Source organism: Trachymyrmex septentrionalis, unplaced genomic scaffold (genome assembly GCF_001594115.1).
Source record: "Trachymyrmex septentrionalis isolate Tsep2-gDNA-1 unplaced genomic scaffold, Tsep1.0 scaffold7, whole genome shotgun sequence".
Classification (NCBI taxonomy): Eukaryota; Metazoa; Arthropoda; class Insecta; order Hymenoptera; family Formicidae; genus Trachymyrmex; species Trachymyrmex septentrionalis.
In genome coordinates, this window is record NW_017305884.1 from 1,338,391 (window position 1) to 1,363,454 (window position 25,064).

Here is a 25,064-nt window from a genome sequence, read left to right on the forward strand (position 1 = left end):
ATAGGTACCTAACGTGGACGAATCGTTACGTTGATGAATTGTATTTAGCGTAATATGCTGTTACTATACGGGGAGAATTTTCCTTTAAAATTCACCCTGAAAATATGCTAGTCGTGATGCAATACAATATTTTAAAGACTTTTACCTTGCACTTCAGTAAAATTAATTAAATTTATTTTATACTTCATTGTAGTTTTATTAATAAATGAGAGAAACTTATATTAATTTCTTTGAAATACAATGTTGTCCCGACTATCATATTTTTTGGGTAAACTCTAAGAAAAAATTCTCTCCGTGTATAGGTCTGTTTTTTTTATTCTTGCACTTCACTGAACTGGAACTCTCTCGCTTTCATCAAGTGTCCAACATATACCTAACTCACTTTAAGTTCCAAAGTGTACCAAAAGTGTACATTAGTTCAGCCTCTTAGAAAATAGACTCTATGTTATCAAACCGAATAGACTCTTTTAAATAGTCGTTCAAGTAATTTCATGTGCCCAATCATACATACATAATAAATTATGTATAATTGTGATACATGTTATATCTTACGTGTCATTTATACGATCCTTGATAAGACTTCGCGGCAGCAAGTTCGATTTAGTTTATATTTTATAACTCTAATCATTAAAATTAACACTGTGCTTGGCATAGTTAATGATTAGAGTTATAAAATATATAAAATCCATAAAAGTTTTATCTGACACATTGTTGTGATACATTTTTCTATACTATTTTCTATCTGACCGTTTCGCTGATAATTTATAAAAATCAATAATAAACGATTTATTAGTCTCGTATAATCACAAAGTAAGAAATATTCGTCATTGGTTTTTCATATAATTTCGTGTCAATTTATATATCACATTTGTAATCCTTTTTTATTATTCGATCGAATAGCAGGATATTATTAGTACCCAGTAATATATCCGATTGAGATTTTATATTGAAAGTTTGCGTTATTAATGAAAAATTTTATTCTTTTTAGCTGAACTTCTTGCACAGTTCGTCCTTCCTTTCACGTTGGAAAGATAAAGAAAATTACTATCGCTATTTTTCCCTTGCTTGTTTTTTAATTGCGTATCGAATTTTTCCATATGGAGAGAAATTAAATATAAATGTCAGTTTTGATCCCTTTGGGATCTGTCGTAACGATTTGATTCTTGAAATATGTCGTTAAACACAAAATTTAAGAGACACATCTTTTTTTTCATCAGCCTAATCTCAGTTTTCAGGGATGAAAGAATTCCTCAAAATAAATGAAGATATTTTTTACAAGGCCACAGACTTAGAATTCCTAAAAAATCTAAAAAGAATTCCTAGAAAAATATAAAAAGCCTGGAATTAAATATTTTTTTTTACAATTTTCTTAAATGTTCTTATTTTAAAAAGTATTCATAATTTTTTAAATATATCTAATTTTAAATATATCTACATTTATAATAAAAACATTAAAAAATTATATACACTTTATATACATTTTTTATGTACATATTACTACAAAGAAACGCTTTTGAGGTATTCTTGCGTTCATTTCTTATTCGTAACGTTGTTTTTCCATTTAACTGGAAGTTATTCACTATTGCATCCTTCTTTGCTACGCAGCAAACACAAATGTTTTCGCTTACTATGTGTAAGAACCGCTCTATCTCCTATTTTTCCATTACTACTTTTTGCTAACACGTTTAGATCGACTTATTTATATTTATTAGCATCAGTAAATCGCTTCAACAATAAAATTAACTACTAATAGATTTTTAAAATTCAAATATTTACACGATATTCGATCGCAATATTAGATATTAAAATCGCTTTGATCAAATAAGATTTTTTTCACTTATTTGTATCGAAAATTTTTCAGTCTGTTTTTATTTAACATTATTAAAATTACATATTTGATATTAATATTTTTCGCAATAAGTTTATTACAGTTTTTTAAGATTTGGGTGAATTTGGGGGGATTATCAGAATGATTGTAAATCCGATGATTTATCGGCTCTCAATTAATTCTGAAATATTAATTCAATTTAATTGAATGTATATTGGATAGTAGTTCAACATCTTAACACTAGGACCGGAAAGGCGCTACGTATTTAAAGTGTGGCTGTATGCTCTTTTTCATTTAACCTTAATATTTGATATTAATCATGGGAAATTCCCCACTATCGTTTAAAAAATCTCGAAAATTAGGCAATTTCAAAATTCATTTTCTGGCAACCCAAAATATTAGATTATTTTTTGAAAATTCAAACACAATTATAAAGTGTATATAAATCGTGTATAAAATCATAAATTTTGTCCAAAACATTTTTCTGTACATCTCAGGGGCTGTATATTCCACATGATTTCCGATAGGTTGAAATTTTTATTCTCTGTTCTCTGTTCCCTGTTCCTTTTATTGCGGAACCCCCCACTGTTTCACTGATAATTAATAGGAATCAAATAATAGCTTTGAGAAGTTGTTTCATCCTTTATATTAGGGATGCACTGGAAATATCTGGTATCTGGTATTATCCGGTACTTTTTTATTATCCGGTCGGATAACCGTATATAAATTATTAGTATCCGGTAATATATCCAGCTAAAATTTTATATTGAAAGTTTGCGTCATTGATGCAAAATTTTATTCTTCTGTGCTGAACTTCTTGCACAGTTCATTTTTCTTTGTTTTCTTTTTACGTTAAGAAGATAAATAAAATTATTATCGCTACTTTTACCTTGCTTTTTTTTGCAAGCCTTACTGCAAATATCCGACCTGATCTCCGAAGAAATATTTGGCATCTGATCGAATAATTGTCCTACTGAATATCCGACTAGATATCGGTATCCGAAAAGAAACGATACCGGATATCCAATATCCGGTATCCGATAATTTTACGATCCAATGCATCCCTACTTTATACATGAGAGATTGGGCTGATATAAAATAGGTCTTCAGATTTTTACGTTTAATAACATATTTCAAGAAAAATCGAATCGATCCCGGATAGTTGTGACAGTTTCCCTTAGTAAGCAAACTTTCAAACAATCTATCATACAAATATATGTATGTTATGTATATATTATAAATACAAGATATAAATATATGTATATACATAATATGTATATATATATGTATATACACACATATAATATGTAATATATATGTACATATATTTATAGATATATTTATAAATATATATAGATTTATATGATAGTTCATTATAAATCTGTACGAATTTCAATTCGACGTCATATGATCGACATGATTCGTTTAATCGTTTAAGTCAGCCAGACACTCACCGGCCGTAGTGCTAGCTGCGCTGGCCGCAGCCGCGGCGGGATGCTGCTGTTGCTGCTGCTGTTGCTGTTGCTGTTGCTGTTGTGACTGAAACATTGCCGTGGGATGAAGGAACACGGATCCGTACATCATATTTTCGTCCGACTGCTGTTGTTGCTGCTGATTGACTTGTTGACTGGCCGTAGTGACCACCGGCGAAGTGCCGATACCGGGCACACCGGCGGCATTGTTGCCGCCGGGCACGATCGGCGCTCCGGGAGTCGGTGGTACCAAACTGCCATCTTCGACGGCCACGCGCACCGAGTCGATGTGTCGCCGCGAAAAGACGTGCTCCTGCAGCGGTGTCTTGGCCGAGTAGCGTACAGTACACAATCTGCACTCGTCTGGTCCGGTCGGGCCACGATGTGGTTGAACGGCTGAACCTTCGGCTGGCAAACCAGCCGCTAATCTGGCCTTCTTCTCCTTAGCACGGGCATTCTGGAACCACACCTGCAACTCGTCTCATTAGTATCCGTGAGCTCGGATCGTGAATTAGATGCACACGCGTTCAAGGAATGGTCTTCTTGCGGATATTAATGGTTATTATGAGCTCGAGGTCGGCTCACATGAGGACTATCGATGCTCACCTGGACCACCCGTTTCGGAAGGCCGATCTCACGGCCAAGCATCTCGCATTCGGCCATCGTCGGCGTCTTGTAGTCCGAAAAGAGTGACTTCATCACCTTCACTTGTGTAGCCGACATCTGCGTACGGTATCGCTTGCCGCCGGATTGGCCGGTATTGCCGCTCGACTGTCCACTGGTCACTGGTGTCCCAGGCGTATTCCCGGTACTTCCGCTAGCGGGTCCTTGCCTCGAGCTCTGCGTGCTCGAAGCTGGACTCACCGGTCCACTTTCATCATCCAAAAACTCCGTTGTCTCGCTCAGGCTGTCATCATCGCAAATGCTACGTTCGGATAAATCAGTTAAAGGCCCGCAATCGCTCCCGCCGCGGAAGTGGACACCGTGTTGCTCTTCAAGAAGGCTGCTGAAGTTGCTCAAGCACAATTTTACTGGCCGGCTGAGATCGACTGGTTTGCTTAGATCCAATGGTGACTCGCAGCTGTTTCCGCTGACTTGATGATTTGCCGTTTCTTGTTTTCCATTACTAGCGTGCGCTTGTATTTCGCTGAAATATCGCCTCATGTCGTCGTAGTATTTCAGGGATTTTAAAGATGACTCCATTATGTCGCTGTTAGGTGGAAACAACGGTGGCATCATTTGAGGAGTGCTAGAATTCGAGGGAACAGATTCCATCGAGAGTTCTTCATCCGGGATGTTATCGATGTTCACTTCGCCGCGAGCCACCTGATCGGCGTGTTTGCTGCTGAGATGAGATTCTAAAGCGGATTTGACTTTGAATAGCGCTGGACAGAATGGACAGCGCTTATTGATAACCTGGCTATGAGCGCGGAATTGGCCTTTGCGCTCGCGAGCGCGCGTATTTTGAAACCACACCTGTACCACACGCTTCTTCAAACCAACCTCTCGAGCGATCGTCTCCAGCATCTTTCTCGATGGATTAGACTCGATCTGATATTTCTGATAAAGATAGTCCAACTGTTCCGGAAGTATTGTGGTTCGTAAACGTTTGTCCTTGGGTTGCTCATTGTGTTCCGAGTTCAAACGGTTGTCGCTGCCAGTTCCCTCCTCGGGGTCGTCAAATTTCCTCTTTTGTATCATGCTGATGAGCGAGTGCGGGGTGTCCGTTGCAACTCCAGCCTGGCTAGCGTTAATCGCTTGCTGCTGTAAGATTCCGAATGGTGAGTCAGGTGGATACGCAGAGGGAAATAAGGTTGGGTTCATGATATGTATTATCTGATGTTCGCGCCAAAGATCAAATCGGCCGAACATCAGGTTGCATTTTTCGCATTGAAAACTACCTTCCTTCGACTCTGCCTGTGACTGTTGCTGCTGTTGTTGCTGCTGTTGCTGTTGCGACTGATGTGTCTGAGACAGAGTTTGCTGCTGATGTTGATGAGGCGACGTAGCGGTGCTCAATGGTTGTTGCAACTGTTCGGAAAGTGCGGGCGCGGTTGACGGATTGTTAGTTACTGTATTATTTGTGGTCGTTGTGGAGCTACTGTTACTGTCTTCGGAGCTCAGAACTGCGGCGACCTGAGCTGCCGCAGCCTGCGCTTGCGCACTTCTCTTGGCATCTTCTTCTTTGAAACAATGCGTTTTTTGATGGCGTATGAGTTCGTAGTATCTTTGAAACACCAATTGGCATTTTTTGCACTGATAGTTTAAACCTGGCGTTCTCTGAAATCGACCAGATCCGTCATCGTTTTCGCGTCCGCCTGGTGTCACGGGTTCGGCGGCCGGTTGATTTTCATATACTTTACGTGCTTTCTGCCTAGCGTTTTGAAACCATACTACGATCACACGTGGACTCAAACCGAGGAGCTTGCTAAGATACTCCAAATCGTCATCTTTTGGATACGCATTATTTTCAAAGAATTCCTGAAGAACCTTTATCTGGTAATCGGTAAATCTTGTACGATTAGCACGCTTACCGGAACCACCAGAAGTGCTGCTGCCATTACTGTTGCCACCGAAATAATCAGTTGGACCGCGACCCGGACTTAGGGATCTCTGAGGTGTGAGTGCCATTGCAGCAATTGTACTTGGTACTACGCCACCGGCTCCCGGAGTAGGACTGGCAAAGTTCTGGGAGGTCAATTTCGGTGGTAACATCGGAGTACTCGGGGTGTTCGTGGTCGATGGAGCATGGGAGGAAATGTCGTGATGGATAGCCGAGAATACGGAACTCATACTGAGCGCGGGTGAATGCGGTCGCGATTGTTGTCCACCTGAACTGCCGGGCGAGTGATGCTGCTCTTCTTGATGTTGCGCAGCTTGTTGTTGCTGTTGACACTGTGACTGTTCGAGTGCCTCCTGCTTGATCTCGGTAGATTGAGATGCGTTGGTGTTTTGCATAGACGGTGGAGGCGTGGCTTGCTTATTTGGGCTTTTATCGTCAGAGGAACTGCTACCGGATACGCTCGAATTTAATGGGGTTACCTTCGCCTCACCAGTTTTCTCGTACTCTTCGAGATTTAGAGTGGTACTTGGTGGATTGTTAAAATTGTAAGGGCTGTCTTTGTTACGTTGTCGTTCTTTAAATAATGTATTTCGAAACCAATGCTTTATAACTTTAGGCGGCAGACCACTCTGAGCGGCCATGTCTAAGATTTGCTCTTCGCCAGGAGAATTATTAATATCGAAATGGGCCCGTAATATTTTTAGTTGTTCGTCAGTAATACGTGTACGCGCTCGTTTCTGCGATGCAGCTGCACTTGCCTGAAAGGTCAAAAGGATCACTTTTCTTCTGATATCTAATATGTTCGACATTTATTTATAAAACAAAAAATACGTATTGTATATCTATAAAAAAAAAAGTATAATATTAATAATGAAAAAGTCGGTAAGTTCTCGTCGGAAAATTGTTGTTTCAGTGAAAGCTATTAAAGAATATAAACAAGGAATTATCAATGACCTTTCTTTCAGTTCCTTACTGAATTGAAATGTATAAAACCAATCGTATCATAGAATTTTACAATAGTTGCAAAGCTGCTTTTTCTATTGAACACAGTCAATGATTTTTATAATTTAATTATTTCTTGCCAAAATTTAGGGAAGGATCCTCTTGCAAGTTCTCTGGCATATGTTCATGAATGTTGGAATTAATAGTTAAAACAAAAAAAAATTACATACATACAATATATATTGAATCTGCTAAAAAAGGAAATTCAATTTGCATAACGAAAAGCGTTGAATTCATAAGAATTTCCTTTTAAGGTTGATTGTGTCATTTTCCGCATGTAAAATTTAATCAAATTCCTCATATAATTAGGTCTACATAATCGAAGTCAGAAATTCAGACCGTAGACATATCATAATTTATTTCTGTGTTTTCGTATGTATTTAGTATGAGACATGACTATATTTTTATATCAACGAAGCTATGTGAATATAATATTTCGTGAAATATTTTAATCTCGGAAAATTATAATTATCTCAAGGAGTATGGATTTGAATGTCTAGTGGACATATGCAAGATATAATGAGGCGTTCATTTGATAGTCAAGATGTCCTAAATGTTTTTGGATTATAACAGATAATCCCCATGATGTAAATACTCTTCATTAAATTGTTTTTATTGATTTTTTGTTCAATACTTTTTATAAGTTTGCTAATATTTTTTTTATCGGAAGCTCTATAAATCGATAGTTAAGTAAAGCAATAAATATTAAGTTAAAATTGCGATCATGTATACTACATACCGCTGCTGCAGCTTGTTGCTGTTGCAAGGCAAGATGTTGCTTAGCAAGGAGGTCTTGATTAATTGATGGATATGCAGTAGCAGCACTATCATACGGTGGTGGCGGTAGCATCATTGGCACTAGAGGTGGTTGCAGATTCATAGCGGCTAAAGCGGGTACGTTTAATCCTAATGGTAATCCCATCATTCCCATCATCAATCCTGGATATTGTTGTAGCTGCTGCTGCAATTGTGATGCAGCCATTGCATTTATGGCAGCTTGCATTTCGGTCATTTGTTGTGCAAATGCAAGACTGTGCTGTTGCTGCTGCTGTTGCTGCTGCTGCTGCTGCTGCTGCTGTTGCTGCTGTAACTGTTGTTGCTGCTGCTGTTGCTGCTGTTGAGGGATATGATGCTGTGGATTAGATAGGACAGTCGGTGTCGTGGAATCTGTACTTGAAACTGGCGTGTTGCTCAACGCCGGTGTGGTCGCTGGAGTAGTAGATGTAGCTTCTGGCGTTCGACTGATACGTTCTTTGCTTTCGGCGTTATCGTCTTTTTCCTTTTCGCGAAATTCTTTGTCAGCGCTGAGATCTTGAGGTTGTGTAGTAACGGCTGTGGTGCTTGTCGGCGTCGTGGTGGAGGACGTGGTAGTGGACGTCGCAACGACAGTTTTCTTCTCGTATTCGCATTTAAACTGTTGCGCATATTTCTCGAGAAATTCACGCGGTACGAGATCGCGATGGACTTCTTCGCAATGAGCTTTCAGGACCCAAACGCTGCTGAATTCCTTGTTACAGTGTTGGCAAGTACTACGCGTAAGTTCTGGTATCACATCGTCCATATCCACATGAGCCTCTTCGACTTCTTCCTCTTTTACCTGCATGGCTTGAGCAGCGAGTGCTTGCTTCTGTTGTTCCTGCTTTTGTTGCTCTTGTTGCGCTTGAAGAGCAGCGGCTGCTTCCTCCTCCTTGCGCTGTCGTCTCTGGTGATTCTCATTGAACTGCATGACGAGATCAAAGCCAAAACTCTCCAACAGATGTTTGTACATCTGTGAGGTCTTATGTCGTGGTTGAGAAAGAATATCTTGCGTGGTTTGCGACGAGTGCTGCGTAGTTGATTGCATATGTTGTTGCGGTCCTGGTGTCGTAGATGTAGGAGGTGGTGTTTTAGTCGGTGCGGACGAAGCTAATTGCTGCGATGCAGCAAATTGCTGAAACAGTGCCAATGCCGGATTGTTTAAAATTATGTTACATAATTGTTGATGCGCCGCTAGCTGATCTTGATTGACGAACACACTGTTGCATCGCGCACAAGAGAGCATTCCTCCAGTATTGCTTGTGTTTGTGTTGACGGGCGGACTGTTTGGACTAAGCGGTGGTTGTTCAATCAATGGTCGAGCTAGATCCAACTGGCCACTGGCGGCAAGATCTTGTAGTTTACTGGCACGCGTTTGATGAAGAACACTTCTCATATGGATATCCAAAGTGCTGCCTTGAGTATAAGCGACCTTACAGATGTTGCACTTGTATGGTTTTTTGTCTTGATCTTGTTGGGAGTCGGGCGATTCAGTCGGGCTAGCGGGAGGTACCACTGAGATCAATGTATTGTTGTTACCTTGCTCCTGCATCGCCCGCTTTAACTTGTGCAAATGACTCACGCTGTTGTAATGCACCAGAAGTATGTTCTTTTGCGTGAAGCTTTCCTTACAAACGTCGCATTTATACGGTCTGTTAGGGTCCAAGTATTTTTCCATGGGATAAGACATTTTCTCACCTTTGCGATGCAACAAGGTTTTATTGTGGCCAGTCAGATAGCTCTGCCGTGTGAAGGCCACTTTGCATCGATGACATTTAAATTTTCGATTTGGATCTTGATAGGAATCCTCCGCAATTGTTTGGCTATTTAAATAATCCTCCAGTAATCGCTGTTCTTTCTGCATTGGAGAACTCAATGAATCACTGGCATCACTTTCTTCCTCGTCACCTCTACCAGCATCATCTTCCACATGTAGCTCGCTTGCCAGGCCCTGTCTCTTCAACGTTTCTTCCGTGAATGCCTGAAGAAGAGGATGCTGGAGTAAACTCTGTTTGTATTGATTCATTTCCTCTTCGTGGAGATCGTGGGCAGATTCCAAATGTCTCTGAAGCGCTTGAACTGAGCGAAAAGATCGTCCGCATAGGGCGCATTTAGTTGCATCTCTAATAGCATGATATTGGGAGTGTTGCTGAAGTTTCTCCAAGGTTTTGAACGCAAGGCTGCACTGTACGCATCGATACTTATAAACGTGTTTCTCGCTAACTGCCAAAGTAGGCGTGGTGGTCGGATGAGCTTCCCGGTGATGTTGCTGAAGTTCCTCGATCGAACGCCAAACTCGGCCGCATACATTACACCTAGCAGTCTCCTCGATTTCGTCACTGCCACCCCGTTCACTCATTTCTTCTTCCTGTTGGGTTTTTGTCGTAGTCGTGGGCGATGTTGGCGTCGTGGTGGTCGTAACAGCCGGCGTCGAGGAATTCCGATTATTATTTAACCAATGGCTTTGATCCACCAATACTAGTAGCCTCTGTAGACCGTCGGTATTAACGGAGTGAATTTGCATCACGTGCTTTTCTAGGGCGGGACGTTCCTTGAAATTATCTTGGCACAACGGGCATAACAATTCCGCAGTCGGCTCTTCTTTTACCGTTTCAGTTTTCTCCTCCGAATCTTGAACGTGAGCTACTTGCAAATGCTGTCGTAATTCTTCTCGCGACGTTGGTTGATACGTACAGTATAGGCACGTAATTTCTTCTTGGTCATTCTCGGGCTCGGCTTCCGCTTCTGGATCATTGTCCGGCTCTTGTTTCACTTCACTGCCGCAATCACTACCTTCTTCTCGTCGTTCTGGAAATAGATGGAAAAAAAAAGTTTGTTTCAGAATTTTTATATGACAACAACGTACTTGTCGAACGCTTTTACACATATAAAACAATAAAGATTACCACAATTTAAATGAAATAAATTATTATGGCTATAAAATATTATTAAAAACCAACAGAAAGATCAATATCACTACAATTATGATTTAGTAATAGTAGTGGTGAAATTAGCGAGTGGGGCTAGAGTAGTTTTCAACACGTAATTTAAATATAAAAAGTTCTTCTGTTACTCCCCGCTTGTTTTTCGAAGTTAAGGAGTCCTAGTTCTGTATCATCTACTAGGCTTATGAGATTAGGCTCACCCTGTTTTCTTCTAGATTCTGTTCTAGGTTCTCTTCTAGATTCAACGAACATGCGATCCCAAGATTTATATCTTTTACAAGCAAGCATAAAACAGCGTAACAGAATATGCAGACTAGGAATGTGCGATCTCGATTCAACTTCATTTAATAACAGATTGATTTTTAATTTCAATAAGAGTTACGTTCATTTTCAGAAAACACAACGGTTGAGATACATTCTCGCTGCGTTCCGAAATATACTGTAGTAATTAGTAACTAGAAATAATAAAAAGATTCTTTGATTGAATCGATTTTCAGACAGATCGATTCATTTAGTATTTATTTTTTAGTGAATCAAATTTTATCCACCTGATCCAGGATCGATTTAGCGATCAATTCACTGATGGAGATCGCGCATCCCTACAAACTATCCTTACTTTCTCCTCTCCGCACAGTCGATATTTCTTCTATTTTTTTTTTTTAATAGCAATATATACTGCTTTAAAATTGCAAAAAAATTGATACTAAAAAATATATGTAAAATACTGGCAACTTTCTAGATATGGAATTTTTAATTAAGTTATAATTTGTCTATTTTTTATTTACGTTGACATTTATTGATCGATTATTTAATTTTATGATCAAAACTCCATATGAAATTAAAACAACACGAGTATTCATAAAAAGAGAAGAGAATTTATGATCCGTTTATTAGTAATATTTACGAACATCAACCGTGTTTTGAAATTACTAAACCTGTTTACTACAGTCGACATTTATTCATCACGGCATATATATCAAGCCGCGTAGCTCGACGGCAATAATAAGTAACTAATTATAAAATTTTCATAAACGCGGCATATAATTAGTAACTTGTCTGCGTGGAAAATGACGAGAAAAGTTTTAGGGCTGGTTTGTTTATAGCAATTTTAGGTAAGCACCGTAGAAAATTCCGTAATTACGATTCACTGGGTAACTATGTATATCGCATACTCTGAATGATTATTTACGTTCCTACGATCGCCGAGATTTGCCATAATAAATTGGCTTCTTCTGACCGGCGATATTAAACTTCGGTATTATATATTCAGAGCCGGACGACCGCATGAGACAACCATTCATTTCACGGCGATTCGTTCCCCGAGACATTAATTCGAAACTCTATGCGGAAGAAAGTAAATTATAGATACTACCGGTGAACTATGACGTCTACGACAGTGTCACACAACAAAAAGTTCAATATCATGTACGACCATGGCGGCGGCATGCGCCTATTAGCATTCTTTAACGATGCTATTTTATATAGATTTAGAAAAAAAATTCAAACAAAAGATTATATATTATCCACCACATTCAAGACAACTATGGCGCGCATTTTTCGAACATATTTAAGTCAAGTATTCACGTAGCTTTTATTAACAAGAAATGAATTAATAGTTTATATTATATAATTTGAAGAAATTCTGGCTTTCAACAAAATTTAAAAATAAACACGTAATATTTACTGTAATTAATTGTAAATACAATCTTTTTTTTTTTTATTAAAACCGGCTATATGGGATAGATTGATCAATATGTAAATTAAATGTATCATTTAACAGATAGAAGGACTCTTCACATGCAAAATAAATAAAAGGCAAAGTAAGAGTCAAACATTGTAACACAATTAAAAAGAATCAATTACAAAGTAAAAATGAAAAAAAAAACAGTTTAAATTCAAATATAAAACATTACAAGTTTCGGCTACCGGATTCCGGAGCCCTCTTCAGACATGAACTCATCACAAAAATCGCTGTACAAAATTATCGAAAATGCCCGCATATTTCTTATAATAACAGCTCGAGTGAGTCTTGATGTAGAACTCGACATTATTCACATACGATTGAACAGTCAAATGTGTTTCATATTTCTTGGAAAAAGTTCTAGTCGATAAAAAAGATAAAAAAGTCTTCTTACGAATTAATAAACACAATCAAAGTAACATATCAGAATTCTAACAAATAATTAAAACTCACTAAAAGATATGTAAGACGGACGTATGTCGATCATAATGTACACTCGTTGATACGGATCAATACGGACTGAGAGAGGAGACGGACTGTCAGTCCGTCGAAGAGTCAAACTTTATTTACAATAGGTATATATATGCCTTATGGAGACCTTCAGTGTCAGTTTATAAATTTAAACTATTTTTCTGCTTTTTATAATATTGAGCATCTCTCAGAAATTAAGCGTTTCCTGTAGCAAGGCTCTTCATCCAAAATTTTAACGTTGTCCCATTGGAAATCACGATCGTACTGCAGCCTGTGCTCCGTAGTAATTAAAATGGGTAAATATATTAAAGTACAAAAGGATATTTGTCCATACATCTAAGAGCTATGTAGTTCATAAGATTTCGTGTAATAATTGTGAGCGTCGTACGTTGGACAGACGGGCAGACAATTAAAAACCAGAATTACAGAACATCGCAATCATATTAGATATAACACTTCTGTCCGTTCGGTCATAACGGAGCTGCAGGATGATCGTGATTTCCAATGGGACAATGTTAAAATTTTGAACGAAGAGCCTTGCTATAAAAAACGCTTAATTTCTGAGATGCTCAATATTAAAAAGCAGAAAAATAGTTTAAATTTACAAACTTGACACTAAAGGTCTCTATAAGGCATAGATATATATATATATATACCTATTGTAAATAAAGTTTGACTCTTCGATACTAACAGTCTCCTCTCTCAGTCCGTGTTGATCCGTATTAGCGAGTGTACATTATGATCGACATACAACGTCCGTCTTACACATCTTTTAGTGAATTTTAATTATTTATTATAATTTTAATTATTTAATTAGTAATTATTTATTAGAATTCCGGTATGTTACTTTGATTGTGTTTATTATTTCGCAAGAAGACTTTTTTAACTTTTTTATCGACTAGAACATTTTCCAAGAGACATGAAACACATTTGACTGTTCAATCGTATGTGAATAATCGTCGAGTTCTACATCAAGGATCACCCGAGCTGTTATTATAAGGAATATGCGGGCATTTTCGATAACTAATTTTGCACGATTTTTGTGATAAGTTCATGTCTGAAGAGGGCTCAATCCGATAGCCGAAACCTGTAACGTTTTATATTTGAATTTAAACTGTTTCTTACATTTTTACTTTTCTTCGTAATTTATTCTTTTTCATTGTGCTACAATTTAAAATGTGTTTGACTTTTACTTCGCCCTGTATTTATTGTTATTTATTTTAAATGTATCATGTACTGTGTCTCTTGCGTAGAAGTATCCTAGATTAGACCGTTCAAGATTCAAGCGTTCCACCCGCACTCGCGGATCGATTCGCGGCGGAATTAATTATCCAGCGCAATTATAAGTAAGCACGCCGGTCCTTCCAATGCGCGGACGGAAAGATTTACGCAAGCGATCGTGCACGTAACGCGCGCGGTGTCGTCGCAGAGAGAAAGTTTTCCGTCGACGCGGCGGCGACCCGAGAACGAAGACGTACGTCGATGTGTCTGCACGCGTCGCAGATGCTCTCGCGTCTTGTAACAATAATATGCCAAATTATAGATTGGCGACATGGAACTACCGATAGCGGTTTCTTACAAAAAAAAAAAAAGAAGAAAGGAGAGGAGAGACCGAGGAAAAAAAAGCAAAAAAGAAACAAACGAAAAAAAAAAAAAACCGAAAGGAGGACAGCCATCGCGCGCGGTATTGTCCGAAAGCACACTCGCAACGTGCAGCGTCAGTTGCGACGTCGCAACGCGCACGGAGCAAAACGCGTGCTGCTGGTTTCACCTCGCGCTCCTGCATTCTCTCTCTGCACTCGTATATTTATGTAAGTACAGCCCGTCGATATATAATAATACGCGGTATTGTGCGCGCCACGCCGCGGTGGTGGCGGCGGCACACGCCACGGCCATATGCCACGCAAAATTACCGTCATCGTCGGCTAATTGTGAGATAATAAAATAATGAGACCAGTGAATTCATTATAAGGGCACTGTCGCGAGCTTTCTTTGCTAGGTACACTTTGTGTAGGGCGCAGACCGAGCATAAAAGAATTTGCTGTAAAAGGAATTACGTTCATCGTCACGAAATCTGATTATCCGTTTTGTACCGTAGTTTTTGATCTTAACATTTTTTTCTTGTTCCGGACATTACTCACGTAGATCTTGTGTAATAAATTCCCACACTGACACCTTTATTTAATTTATTATTTATAAAATACGTTATAAACAGAAAGAGAATATAGCAAGTTTGTAACGAATAACAAGCTTGAAGAAAGATACCACAGGTCGATTGATCGAGAAATACCACAATGTTCTTTCAGTATAGCGACAGCTGTTTCACGTAAAAAAAAAAGCGATTAAAGGAGTTCGCTTTTTGTGAATGACGAGGAAGTGAAAAACGCGACATATTCGTGATTACAGACCGAAGCCTTTTTCTTTTTCAGAGAAACCAACGTTGTTTGAACGTTGACACACTTTGCACCGTTATGTAACTTTCTTAATGTACAAGTTTCAGTACGTTGCTGTTACTTAGTGATTGCTCTTTATAATTATGGTATTAATGAATGTCATGTAAAACATATTCCATTTGTAAAACACGTTTCGCAAAACATTATCTTTAATCAAGAACAGAATACCCTTACCGTATAAAAGAGTCACTATTAACAGACGCTAACGATAATTATACAAATAAATACTTTAATATTTCATGCGACAGATAATATTTCTTATAGCGAATTTGGTCACTTTCGCACTATTAGATTCGTGTACATTAAAATGCTGTGTATAAGTCAGCAAAGTTCAATGTAAAAATATATAAATATTTTATACGATTAAATATATACAATGATAATATTGTCGTGCGTTATTTCATTGTCAAAGTTGATTATATTTTGCTATTGTATTTAAATACTTTATATAAAGCAACTTTTTTAGCATGTATCAATCCAGTATAATGCGAGTGACTGAATTCACTATTATATGATGTATTTATTCGCTGTAACATACCATTGTTGGTACTCGTGGCGTTGGGTGTCGTTGGTGTGGTTGGACTGGGCTGTTGCGTGGTCGGTACTTCGGGATCGCTCGTCACCTGGAACATGACACTGATATCCGCGTGCGGAGATTCGTTTCCCGCGAGAGTGCTTCTTCTGGCGGTGTGAATGTGGTGTATCTGCTCCATGTGAAGATGCCGCAAAGACCTCACGTGTTGCAGAAGCGGCAATCGGTGCCGAGCACTAAACCCGCATATCACGCAATGATACAATTTTCCGGAGGATTGGATGTTACTGCTCGCTTCGAGCAGATGACGCAACAGAAGAGTCGCGGCTTCGTGCCTTGGTAAAGCAGCGTGTAGAGCCAATTTATGAGCACTATTGGTGTAGTAATCGCACGCGTGGCATCGCAACTGAGCGGTACTCGTGGGCGAACCCAAGTATTTGAGCTTCCATTCGTTACGCGGTCCACCTTCCTTTATGTGGTTCATGTGTTGCAGCCGTTGCAGGTGCTTGTCAGTCTTGCAGTGTAACTGGAAATTCGCCTTTAGATTTGTTTTATAGGAACAGAGTGTACACACGAAATTTGCATTCATAACGGCGAGTATATCGCCCTCGCGGGTTCTAGTTCTGTCAACGGCTAGATGGTGGCTCAGAGCCTCGAGTGAGTCTGTCGCGAAGTTATTGCAGATGCAACACTGATACAGATGATTGGGATCCTGATCGGCGGGTTCTGGTGGCGGTTCCATACTGTCCGGCGAAAGTCCGACGTCACCGCCAAGATTGCTCATGGCAGCCGCGTTTGCTATGGAGCCTATGAGTTCTGGCGGAAACTGCGGCATCTGACCGCCGGTCATCATGGTCATCAAGACCGCTTGATTGTAAGCTAAGTCGGCCAACGCCGCTTCCGTAGGTTGCGGTTTGTCCAAACCGCCTAAGTGGAGCAAATGCTCGAGTTGTTGTTGTTGTTGCTGCTGATGATGGTGTTGCGCCTGTTGATGGTGGGTCAACGCGTTCAATGTCTGTATGTGCTTGATGTTCTGGTGTAGTACCATCGAGTTGTGCGTATGCTTTTCACTCGTCATATGTATCCTCAGATTGCGCGCCACGTTTGTCTCGTAGTTGCATATGTCGCAGCGAAACGATAGCTTCGGTTTGCTTTGATTGCCACCTTGAGCGGCTCGGTGCGGGCTATGATTCTGCTGATGATGGGGACTTCGGGTCGGCATTGGTGCGTCCTGAGACGAGGAGGGGTTGCTGGTACCAGAACCACCTCCGCCTCCTCCCTGTTGCAGCTCTTGCATATTGTTCAAATGTTTGTCACTCTGCATGTGTATACTAAGATTGCCTTTCGTCGTGGTGGAATAATTGCACACTTCGCACCTGTACGGCTTATAGCCACAGGTGTAGGTTTCGCCACGCGCTAACCTAGGATGAGGCTGACCTGCATTGCAATAAAAACAGGATGTCTCGCTTTCTGGATGTTTCTCCTTCATGTGAATCTCGAGAGTCTCTTGATACTTGTAGTGCCAGTTGCACTTGGGACACTTCAGGGTTTTGCAGGAATTTCGACTGTGTATACCAGCGAGTGGTCCGCCGGGACCGGCGAGTCGACTACTCGTCAGTATAAGTTCGCACTTCGGACATTCCACTCCACTCGGTCTACCCTGCATGTGTTCCGGACAGACACCTATCGTGGTGCCGGTGAGGAAGTTCGGCGGAGCCTGAGTAAGAGCAGCGTACGAAGACGGAGATCCTTTGGTAGATGAAGTTGGCGGCGGTGGTGAGCTGTAATGCATGGCATCAGGAGCTTTGGCCCAGGACGCAGCGCTTACTTGCGGACCGCTCCACGGATGCTGCTGTTGATGATTGTACGTGAGAGGATGACTCGAGTGTGACGTGGGCGTAGTGGGAGTGCTCGGCGAGGGTCGTTGCTGTTGTTGCGTCTGTTGTGATTGCTGCTGCTGTTGTTGCTGTTGTTGGGGACTGCTAGGTACGCCGGGTGTGCTCGTTGGGGTGCTCGTTGTGGTCGGCGTTGTCTCGTGTTCGTTGGATTCGCTACGTTGCTGTTGTTGAGCTTTAATCTGCGCGGGCGACGCCTGAGCGCAGGTCGAGCTCGTGACGGGTTCCAGGAAACTGACGAGCGGTTGCTTTCCTCTACCCACGGCCTGTATAATGGCCGACGCCGTTGAGTGAGAGAGTATTTGTCGTTCGTCTTCCATTAAAGTAAGTTGATGCTCGCCCTGGGCGTGCGCAACGAAACTTTTCGCATACCCAAAACTGAGCTTGCATATGAAACACATTAGGATAGGTTTGACAGGTACCGACGCGGCAGGCGGCGGCGGTGCTGTGGGCGCTGGAGGGGGCTGTTTACTACCCTCCGCGCTCCTGTAACTGATCACCCGATAACTGTGCATTACGGGAAGATCGGGATTGTGCTGTTGGGACGCCGAACGCTGTTGCTGCTGTTGCTGTTGCTGCTGGTAGGCCTGATGCGCGTATAATCGCGATACGTAGTACGCGCTCGCGATTTGCGGGAAAACTAAGGAGTGAGGAACCGATACACCGCGCCCATCTACAATACAACCGTCGGGCAGAGAGTCGTCTTCGCTAAGTTCACTCTCGCCTTCGATGATATAGGCCGACCCGTCCGGGTTGTAGACGATTTTACCGTCAAATTTCTCCACGTCGCCGCCCGTCGGGCTCGGGCTCGGGCTGGGACCCTGTTGTTGCTGCTGCTGTTGCTGCTGACTTTGCGACTGCATCGTCATAGTCGTAGCGGTGGTGGTAGTGGTGGTGTCAGCGATAGGTGTGGGTGTTGGTATTGCGTCGCGGGTGCAGGGTTCTGTGCCCGAAGGTGGACTAGCCGTGCGGGGATGATGGGGCTGATGTAGTGCAGCCCCAGCCGCAGGGGGGGACCCACCCACTCGGCCCCCCTCCTCCTCCGGGCTCATCTCCTGCTTCTGCTGCGCGTACGTGGAATTTTGGAAGGGTCCGCCGTGTTGCTGCTGTCGCTGTTGCTGTTGCTGATGATGCGCCGCCACCAGCTGAAAGAACTGATGCTCGATCGCGCTCGGCGTGTGTTGTTGTAGATGCGAGGGAGGAATGTTGTGGTGCTGAAGGTGGTACGGGGGATGAGGCTCACTGGAGGGCATCACCCCAGACGTGAGGCGGGCGCCAGCCTCACATCACCTACGGCGTCTACGCCTGCGTTCTCCGGACTTCCTCCGCGGACTCTTCTTCCCTGCGGATTCGCCCGCTTCCTCGTCGACTGCCTCCCCGTCTTATCTTCTTCACCACGAAGAGACGGTTCACTAGCTACCCCGACGCAAGCCCAGGTCGTACCTGTAACAATTCAAATAAAGATCGATTATTCAAACTGACGTACAACACTGACAATAATTTCACGCGCGACAGTTTTCATGTATAACTATATATATATATATATATATAAGCATACAATTTTGAAATGATTAGAAATTATGTACTGTTCGCCTTTAGAAATACTGAATTCTATCCGTAAGATGAGATTAGTTAGCTCGCTCGTAAGAGAATGAATTCGCAGACGGGACACTTAGAAGTCGTTCAGTCGTCTAATCCGTTAAGCAGAGTCAACATTTCCGAGGACGGCCGAAAGATAGCGAAATACGCAGAAGTGCAGCAAGCTGCGTGTGCAGAGGATCGGCCGGAGAAGACGGCGGTTAGGTACACAAAGCAGCGACGGAAAACCGTCGCGGTAATACAACGAGTCGTTGTATTCGGATTACCTGAGTGAACCCAGCTGTGTTTGCGTTCGATCGGCTGAGCTTATCTATCGATGAAATATCAATGTTCCTGTCCGAGCAATATAAGAGTGAAAGACGAAAAGGCGAACAGCAAGCTCGATGGCGAGTCGTCGCTATGAATGCTTGCCTTGCTACGAATGCTTGCGCTCAGATTAAAGATCTTTCGTCTCTTTTTTCAAGTGAAGTTTCGTCATATAGTATGAAATAGAGCATTGTTGGCGTTTGTTTGCTCACTGAATTAATCTTCTTTATCCCTCCAATATTTTTCACTTTTTCTTATTTAACTCTGTTTTCGATGTAAATTTCAATACTTTTCGTGTGTGAATTTAACCGTTTCTGTTTTATTTTGCAAATTAAAAGTGTCTACATTTAAAATTCATCAAAAATAATACTTGTAAAAATTCAAAATTCCTAAAACTTAGTGTCTTCACAAAGACACACACGCAAACGGAATTAGAAGATTCCCGGGCGCGGTAATTCAATACACGGGCGATACAACGGCGGTCTTCACGCGTTGAGATAATCCGATTTCAAATTACGCAAATGGACAAATTACAAACTGTGTGGAAGCGCGTGTGATGGCAACGTACGTACGTACGTGCGATGTGATTCCGGGTTAGGGAGAATTAACGAGAGCCGTGCGAGAAGAAGACTTAGACGCGTCATCCGAAACGAGATGCGTCGGCCCGCTTTGATTACCACCGAGGGATAAACACGCTCGCGCGGGGTAGCAGCAGAATCCACGTTTCCACTGAAACGTGCGCGATGATGCGAATTCCTGGCCGCCGGGCGAGAGGCGGGGGCGAAATGCTGAGGGACTCTAATAATCTAATCCCAATTACGCGGGATCGCGGTCCCGCGAATCAACGTCGTGAGGAGGCCGGCCGCAAGCATTCACGGAATCTAACGGATTAAAGATGAGCCGGGTGGGTGTAACGCGGGATTTATGCTCTGGCTCGCTCGCGTGCGTGTGTACGAGGGAGGGTGTGGAGCGGCGTGACGATCCGCCGAGAGAGAATGTATATCCCGTCCTGCGGAAGAGAAGCCTGGAACCCCGCGATTCGTCCCTTCTCTTTCTCTCTTTCTTTCTCTTTTCCCCCCTTTCCCCCACCTCACGCCCGTTGGCTGCGGGCGGTATCGCCGGACATTATGGTACATACGCGTATACGCGGCATTACACGGCTCCCTCCCGCTCCACCTTCTGCTCCTCTCTCTCTCTCTCTCTCTCTCTCCCCATCGAACCGCGCCATCGCCACAGTTATAATTCCGCGGTGCAAACGCCATAATCTAGTCACCGTATCCCCCGGCATCTCTTTCTCGAACGATACCGCTTTTATAATGCGTGAGGCACGCCGGCCGCGCGATCGTTCCCTCGGATTATCATCGATCGATACCGCCAATCCTAGGTGAATCCTCCTTGTACGGTGCCCAATCACGTGCCGGCCGCGTTCGAGAGACGTTCCAAGAGATCCGATAAAACGGGTGCCTCGTCGACGGCGCTCATTAAAGCGAAATCGTACACGTCGAGGAATATAATTGCGCAGCCTACTGGATCGCGGTGCTAAACGAGGGAGAGCAAAATGCACCTTTACCGTATTCCCGTAAAGTGTGTAGCGAAAATGTTCTGCTTTGAACATTTGGCGTGATTCGTGATATTAACGTTGATACGCTCTTTCGGCTAATAATTATAACTCGATGTGGAGAGTTATAACGTGGCAATGATATCGAGATGTACAAATTTTCAAATTGCAAATTAACCAACTGCAATTTCATCTGATTTTCCCTTCTGACATTGTATATACGCATTAGTATTGTTGCAGTCTGCGACGTTTGCACGTTTACAACTTTGTCTTACGTCTTACGATCATCTTTTAAATTGATACAAATTTATTCAGTTCAGCTTTCAGGATACAAGCTCATCGAGTTCAGCATTCGGCGTTATAGACGCGACGAACTCTCGCGTATGAATAAAAAAAAAAATCTTGTCCTTTAAGAACACGTATTAAAGTATTTAAGATATCTCTCTCCGGGAGTTTTCAGAATTGTAAAAGTATTGGTATTTATTTAATATGACAATCGGACAGTTCACTTCGATGTCATCTGTATAAACGATATTGATACGTTATCATATACATATATTCGGAGAGAGTACGCCCGAGGTAGGTACGTAAGGAAGAATAAGGGTAGCAAAGGGGAATCGGGACAAACGAAGAACATCTGCCAATCTGACATCACCTGCCTCGACTCGCCTATTTCTAGTCAATTTATCACGCATTTCGGGTAACGCTAGGAAGAGCGGAAGGACGATCTAGCGGCGGGCGACGACGCGTCGACGGCGTTAGAGGCGTATGGCGTCGAAGGGCTTTGTTTTCGCTGGGTCTGGCCCTAATTAAACGATAGCATCTTAATTGTCTCCCGACTATTCTAACGCGGCGATTCATGGCCGCGATCGCTTCGAGGATAGAGCGCCAAGTTTTCGACTGTTTTTCTTATATCGTATCTCGTGTCATGATTCCTGTGTGTACGCCAGAAATCTGTGTGGACGCTTAAAAAAATATTCAAAAGTTTCTCACGATTGTTTTTCGGCAACGCACGGAGCGCACATTTTGTCTCAATCGCAGTAATTTTCTTGTACAATTAAATAGGCTAGCGAACATTTTTAAATTTACATCTTTCCACATTAAAATCTGAATCGTTAAAAATCAATAAGCGAACGAGATTTAATTATTTTCTCTTTATTTGCTTATTTAACAAATGAAACAGTTGAAACTGTTAAAATTACGTTCTTACATTTTATCGAAATATACATATAATGGTGGGATGACAACGTAATATTTGTATTCCATCTAATACGTCTACTTAAATTATGATAATATATAGTAGTGAATTTTCAAGGTGATTTTTGACGAAAAACTACTTCTGTATCTTTCAAGATACAGAAACAGCGTTGAATCGAAAAATATTTCATGAAGCAAGTAGGACAAGTTAAAAACGAACGCTGATGAATCTACAAGTGTAACAGCGAAGCGATACACCTCGGAGCCCGAGTACGTAATTATAACTTTGGAGAAAGTCGAGGACGATCACAGGTGGTTGATGAGTGTTCAATAGTGGAAAAGGGAAGCGCATGACATAACACAGCGGGAAGAAAGACGGCGGAGGGCACGTACGGTGGGACCGACAGAGGCGCGAGGGAGGAGAGCGAGGACGATTCTCGGCGGAGAGAGAAGAGCCTCCCCCCGTTGATGGGAGTTAAATGTTCGGCGAAGGAGCGACCGCGGAGTGTACCGTGCCCTTTTGTTTGTCGCGGCGTTTCGCTCGAAGGTCCCTTTGTATCCTCCAGAACGGAGGTAGGAGGCAAAAGTCTCTACGGGGCCCACATGGCGAACCCGGCCGCGTTTATTCGGCACGAAATAACGCAAGATGCGCGCAATTATGGCCCTCTCAATTATCTCGTACGCGTCTCGTTATTTATTGAATATCGTGCCTGCTTATTTCTCAGGCGAGTTTGCGTGTTGCCGCGGTAAGAGGGTGTCTCTCGAAGGGTGGCGAGGGGGTAAGACGACGGGAGCGCGGCTTCTTCTTCTTCTTCTTCTTCTTCTTTTTTTCTCTTTCTTTTTTTTTTTATACTTGCGGGTTTCGACAACGGCTCGACGTGTGGAGACGCATTGTTCGGGCTGATACCGAAACCGGAAGTCGTCGAAATTCCGCATCGCGCAAATCGAGACCGCAGACTTTCGCGTGCTCCAAATACGGCACAGAATAAAAAGATGCCTTTACTAGAACATATTATACCTTGATGCGACATTCTTTGAGTGATTTATTCGCATTATGAGGAGAATCTGCCGATTATTATATACGCTCCAGGCCCAAAGTTTAAAAACATTCTTTAAAAATTGACATTTTTATTTGTTTAAACATAAAATGTATTCGATATATACATATCGTAATGTTTCCTTTGAAATATTTATGTTATATCTAATAGAATCTTTACAGTGCTGATTAATTCTCGACTATGGATCATTTCAACGTTGAAGCGAAAATTTTAGGCGGTTGTAGAATCTATCTATATAATTAACTGGTATTACAAGGTTCTAAATTATATAGGTAAAAGACATTGAATCTTCCTTTACCACTTGAATCACCGCGCAATGCTTTCTGTATTTTAAACAGGACTCTAGAAGTTAGATTTTCGTAGATAGAGCCAAGATTTAATAATTCGAACTTTATGTTCGAAACAATCACTGCCTAATTAAAGCATACCTGCCTTAATTGGCTGCAATAAAAAGCGCATTTTAGAGATGCTATTTTCTATCAACGTTACTAAATCTTAATACCATAGGAATACATTTAAAACGGGTTAAATATGGTAACGAGTAACTCATCATTTTCAAAAGTATAGTTATCTTATTCTTTTTAAAAAGAAGGATTATCGGAGAGGCTGCATGCTGCACGACGCATTAGATTGCATCAATCGCCAAGTACAACGCACTGCGCGGCTCCGCGGTACAATTAAACCGGGGCTGTGTTTCTCTTATTATTGTTATTACGCGGCCGGACGGCTTTCTACTTAATATACGCGGGCCTGATAAGAACTATCCGCGGCGGACGACGACGGCCACGTTTCAGCACAGACGCATACGAAGCGACGCGGAAACGTACGCCGCGCCAGTGTTACGTTGCAAGCCGCATGCATACGTACTCGTACCGTGGCTTGTATGCAAATGCAGACGCCGCTTCGAAATAATTATAGTTGCACCCCGCGCGCTGGTGTCGTAGTGTCTTCGCGCGCCAATCGAGTCCTCGTCGTCGTCGTGACGACGGAGAAAGGAAGGAAATGCACCGATTTACGATGATCGTGCTGAAAAGTATTCCGTTCGTTGCACCGCAGTTCGCATTTATGCTGAACTGCTCGCCGCACTATCTCGTCGCACGATATTGCGAGTTGGGAAAAATGTAAATAACAATTTAATTTATCAATCGTTCCTCTCGTGTCCCTCGTTATAATAGAGGTGAGTATATACCGTTAAATTTATAATCCCAAACTTTTTATACTCAATTTGAATTATTTTTAATCATTTTCTCATCGATATAGATCGCCACTGCTTCTACTCAATATTGTTGTTGATTTAACTAAAATAGTAGAAATATAAATTGAAATAAATGTAAATTAACATATAAGTATTTTTATAAATATAAAATATAGTCAAAACGCAATTAGTGATGTGCAAATAATTGAAAACAAAGTGTCTTTAATAAAATCTCTTAGGCACCATGTGTGTTACTGTGATCACGAATCGTCATCGGTGGAAAAATATAATTAGCCCAAATTCTCAAGCTGCAAACCCACAGTGAGTCTTTCTTCACACGCACATGAAACATTAAACAATTTAATTAAGTAATTTAAGAAATGTATTAAATTTGATCGAAAATTTAGTTTATTAGTTACTAAGCGCACATTGTTTACTTTGAAACTGAACAATT

At 41.6% G+C, this 25,064-nt stretch overlaps 1 protein-coding gene across 3 annotated transcripts in view; it reads right to left on the minus strand.

Annotated features, from left to right (window-relative positions):
• Positions 1-25,064, minus strand: part of LOC108753567 (zinc finger homeobox protein 3) — a 172,176-nt gene that overhangs the window by 95,542 nt on the left and 51,570 nt on the right. For all 3 annotated transcript variants that reach the window (XM_018495250.1, XM_018495249.1, XM_018495251.1), the window contains exons 2-5: positions 15,809-19,140; positions 7,605-10,468; positions 3,907-6,621; positions 3,283-3,769 (exon numbers count right to left, since the gene is read on the minus strand). In XM_018495250.1, the coding sequence (XP_018350752.1) occupies positions 3,283-3,769; positions 3,907-6,621; positions 7,605-10,468; positions 15,809-18,950 (9,208 nt within the window). In that variant the 5' untranslated portion in view covers positions 18,951-19,140. The remainder of the gene's footprint in view (positions 1-3,282; positions 3,770-3,906; positions 6,622-7,604; positions 10,469-15,808; positions 19,141-25,064) is intronic.